At 31.5% G+C, this 4,662-nt stretch overlaps 1 protein-coding gene across 1 annotated transcript in view; it reads left to right on the forward strand.

The window, feature by feature from the left end:
• The first annotated feature begins 218 nt into the window (after nucleotides 1-218).
• Nucleotides 219-4,662, forward strand: part of LOC111704747 (uncharacterized) — a 27,191-nt gene continuing 22,747 nt past the window's right edge. The window contains exons 1-2 of the mRNA XM_023477081.1: nucleotides 219-273; nucleotides 4,377-4,478. Coding sequence (XP_023332849.1) covers nucleotides 219-273; nucleotides 4,377-4,478 — 157 coding nt within the window. The remainder of the gene's footprint in view (nucleotides 274-4,376; nucleotides 4,479-4,662) is intronic.

The raw sequence follows: 4,662 nt of genomic DNA on the forward strand, positions 1-4,662 counted from the left end.
TAAATAAATAGTTTGATAAACAGTTAGATAGTTAGAAATTTAGTTAGATATAGAAGTACGTATGTATATATATAGTTGGTTAGATATTAAGATATTTAGATAGATATAGATAGATATTTAGAAAGAAACTTGAACGGTGATAGAGAAGAACGTCGTATTTTGAAATATCAAGCATTTAAATTTGTTACTTTAAATTGTAACTCTGTTAAACTGGTAGCATGAGAGCCTGGCTCTTTATATTTGGTTTGGCCTGCGTAGCCTACCCCACAACAGGTTAGATATACTTTAAATCAATTCGTAATATTATTAATACACATTTTATTAAATTAAATCAAATGAATTTGCTTGCACGAGGGGTTTGGGGGGCAATGGAAGAGGGAGGGGGGACATGAAAACAGATCTTAACAAAAAGTAGGATTAGATGGTGTAATTGACTGGATAATGGATATATCTTAAACTCAATTTGTCTTTTAAAAAAAGCTTGAAATGATCAACAAATGATGGAAACAAATATGTTACTATACAGTTTTCTCAACAGTGGAAGAAACTGAAAAGCCTTTCCATCTGTATTTAAGCTTTATAAAAAAGAAAAAGGAAAAATTTGAAATCTACCTGTTACAAGCATAAAACAATCTGTTACAAGTATAAAACAATCTGTTAGAAGTATAAAACAACCTGTTACAAGTATAAAATCATCTATTACAATATGAAAACTATCTGTTACAATATGAAAATATCTGCAACAGATTTAATTGAAAATATACTTGAAATGTAAAGGTCAAAGGTCAGGAAAGAGTTTCAAAATAAATGAACAATTATTCTTGAATTCTTGAATTCTAATTGAAAAAAATTTCTTGTTAAATATCAAGGATATCAAACAGAAATTCCTGGATGCATATGCATTCAATTCCAAGCTATTCTAATAGATAGATAGATAGATACATCATCATTCAGTTTATTCTAAGGTTATTTCTATATAGTACAATGTCCGGGCGATACAGTACAAACTGGGACCGGAAAGGTTGACCCTGATCGGAAATTTAAATGTACTACGGCTGCCCGTGGTTTGAGGTGATGTAGGGGGAGTTTGGCTAGGGAATGGGTGTCGGGGGAGATTTAGGGGAATTATGGAGGAGTTAAGGGGGGATGCTTTTATGATGGAGATGACGGAGTTTCTGGGGAGGGGGTTATTGCAAGGTTAGTTTAAAAAAGATTTATTTGTTTATTTCTTGTTTTTTTTCAATCATTTAATCAGAATCCAGCTTCATTATGATTATTAATAATTATTAATAGTTAACAAGTCGTCCAATATCTTATTTTGAAGAACATTTTCATGGACCTGAAGCTTTAGTAAAAAAAGAGGGCAACGGCAAAAAAATATAGAGGGAGGGGACGTCCAAACAATTGTTGAAAAATGGATGTAGAAACGTGTTTCACATCTTGATATTTGTAACAAACACAAAAATTATTTTCTACATTTCCCTACACGGCCTTTTTTAAGCAATTGTTCAACCCTGTCTAACACCCACTCTATTAAAGTTGGCGGTCTAATTTTTTTTAAATGAGCTTGCCTTGAAAACTTGGGCTTTGAACATGCATTATCTATACTGTTTCTACCGATTAAGCTTAAAGGAGTAATTGGAAAAATACTTCTCGACTTTTACATGAGAGCGTGCACACCTTGGTTTTCAGTGCCTGGTTGCAAAACTTTAATTGGACTCTCTTCCAGCATCCAGGATCTATACAGGGCTAGGTTGTGAACCCCCGGCTTCCATGAGCATCCAGGATCTATACAGGGCTAGGTTGTGAACCCCCGGCTGCCATGAGCATCTGCTATTATGCAGCAGCAGAAGAGTCTAGCAGATTAAAAAAGCTGTGCTGCATGGCGGAGGCTCTTTTACTGAATAGCGGTGGCTATATAATGTACGGCGCAGGCTCGTCTTGTAAAGTAAATCTGAGAAGCTCGGTCTGCATAGGGGAGGCTCATGGCGGTCAAGGATTCCCTCCCTCACAGGGCTCTGAAGCTAACTGCAGTTTAACATTATTTACAACTCAGAATGCACTTGTTGCTGCAATTTAGACAAATTTTGGAGAATTCCTAACCGTTCATTACAACAAACATATACTTAGAGGGCTGCTCATGCAAAAATTTAATATTTAAATTCAAGTAATTTTTTGCAGCACAGACAAAGAAAGTAATATCAGAATTCAACATTGGTTTAGATGGAAAAAAGGCGAAACCTTCTCAAAGATTAAAGGGATACTTTGAGAAATGGGAGATGTAGGGTCACACTTATTTCAATTAACTTCACAGTCCCTTTAAACATATTTCAATTAACTTCACAGTCCCTTTAAACATATTTCAATTAACTTCACAGTTCCTTTCAACATATCTTAATTAACTTCACAGTCCCTTTCAACATATTTTAATTAACTTCACAGTTCCTTTAAACATATTTCAATTAACTTCACAGTCCCTTTAAACATATTTCAATTAACTTCACAGTCCCTTTAAACATATTTCAATTAACTTCACAGTCCCTTTAAACATATTTTAATTAACTTCACAGTCCCTTTAAACATAACTTTTTTTATAAAGTCAGGCTTACTGTCTTTTTCTACTGTAAAAAAGCTAAAAACACTTAATTTCAAGTTAGTGTTTAAGTTATGGGTTCTATAATAAAAAAAATTTTAGATATCCCTCATATTTATAATCTTTAAACCATGATAAATTATGAGCAGGGATAAAGGGCAATATAAATTTTGCCCAACCATTTTTTCTTCAATTTTCAAAAATTTTCAAAATTGATATTTTTCTAGGGTAATAAAGAGTATAGATATCCCTGAATATAAACGCTGATCTATTTAGCGTTCGCTCCAGGACATTAGTCTGGTTTTTCTACACCTATGTTTTCCGGGTATACTAGGGGTACACAAGATAATCTGGCACGTAGATTGGATTTTTTTTAAAAAAAAAGCTTTTTATTTAATATTTTATCTCAAGCTTTAAAAAAACTTCACCTTTTCTAAATAAGAAACTTAAATCAGAGCAAAATTCTAGTTTTATAGATCTATTCGTTTATTTGTCTACTTGTCTATCCATCGATCTTTCTTTCAATTTTAATATTTTTATTAAACCTTTTCCTGTGCCATATACGTTTAGTTTAATTTTTTAATTCGTCAATTTAATTTTGAATATCTGATAATTTGTCATTCACTCCCTTTCTTGTTTCTTTTCTTTTTTCCTTTCTTGTTTCCTTTCCCAGTCTCGATGGATAGATAGATAGAATCCACAAATGACGTCACTGATTATAGAGTCGAGTGGAACGTCATATGCAGGAGACGACATTTCCCGTACATTGGAGCGGCGCATCGAGAGTAACCTAACTTGTTATACAACCTTACTGTAACGTGAAGAAAGGGATAACGTGTATTACAATGAGCTGGCATTGAAAAGTTGGACAAGGAACATGTATCACACTCCCCTTTCGTAACACGAAGGGCAAATTAGAGCGGGGGGTGCAAACACCCCTTCCCCCTATATATATTAGACGAAAATAGCCCAATCGGGATAGAGTTTATAGTATTTAAAATTTTATATTTTAAGGGGATTAACATTAGAGTTTCCATAAATGGTAGCTTGTATTGTTAGAATAGATAGTTTGCTTGTATTGTTAGAATAGATAGTTTGCTTGTATTGTTAGAATAGATAGTTTGCTTGTATTGTTAGAATGATGAGAATAATACATATATTCAAACTTGGTAGAAACAGAAAACAAGAAATGTTGTTCATTTTTTTCAATTTTAAGTTTTTCAATTTATTTAAGTTATTTAATTCATTTTAGTTACAAAAGTTATTTAAGTTATTTAAGTTATTTAATTTATTTAAGTTATTTAAGTTATTCAAGTTATATAAGTTATTTAAGTTCTCTAAGTTATTTCAGTTATTAGATGTAGAACTTTTTTCTTTTCATATTTACGTGTTTTAATTTTTAAATTTAAATTTCATGTATGTACAATACTTGTTCTGTTTTTATCATTATTGTTAAGAGTAACAAAAACTGGTTTTGACATTGATAATAAATATCATCTAGTTTCTAATTTTAAGAATTATCAATATTTTATTTCTCTTTATCATTATTATTATTGTTATGATTATTATTATTATTAAATTATAATCATTATTATTAATATTATTTTAATTTAGGAACAGAATGCAAGGGTACTGGACAGGCTGGCAAAAAAATCTTCTGCTATCTAGGAACAAATTTTTCAAAATCTTAGAGAAAAATATTTAAGTTTTAAAGCAAATAGGAAGCATAATTTATTTAAAAGGAAAAGTGTAATTATAATTCTAATTATTTGGTTTGGTTCAGATCGGAAGCGTAGTCCAGTAGAACTAGATACCTGCCCTTGTACCCATTTACTTATACGCAACCAGCACACTGATGTACACTCTAACATTGCTTTGGAACAAGGTACATACTGTAAATAATATACATATACATGCGTACTCTTGCAAAATTAAAATGCTTATTTTTGTTGATAAAATGTAAAAATGACCTTAACACAGTTCTTGGCAGAAATTTATTTTCTATTGCAAATGATTGTTCTGTAAATCCTTCGGATCTTGGTATTCGACAGAATTCCTGAAGTATATAA

Source organism: Eurytemora carolleeae, unplaced genomic scaffold (genome assembly GCF_000591075.1).
Source record: "Eurytemora carolleeae unplaced genomic scaffold, Eaff_2.0 scaffold259, whole genome shotgun sequence".
NCBI lineage: Eukaryota > Metazoa > Arthropoda > Copepoda > Calanoida > Temoridae > Eurytemora > Eurytemora carolleeae.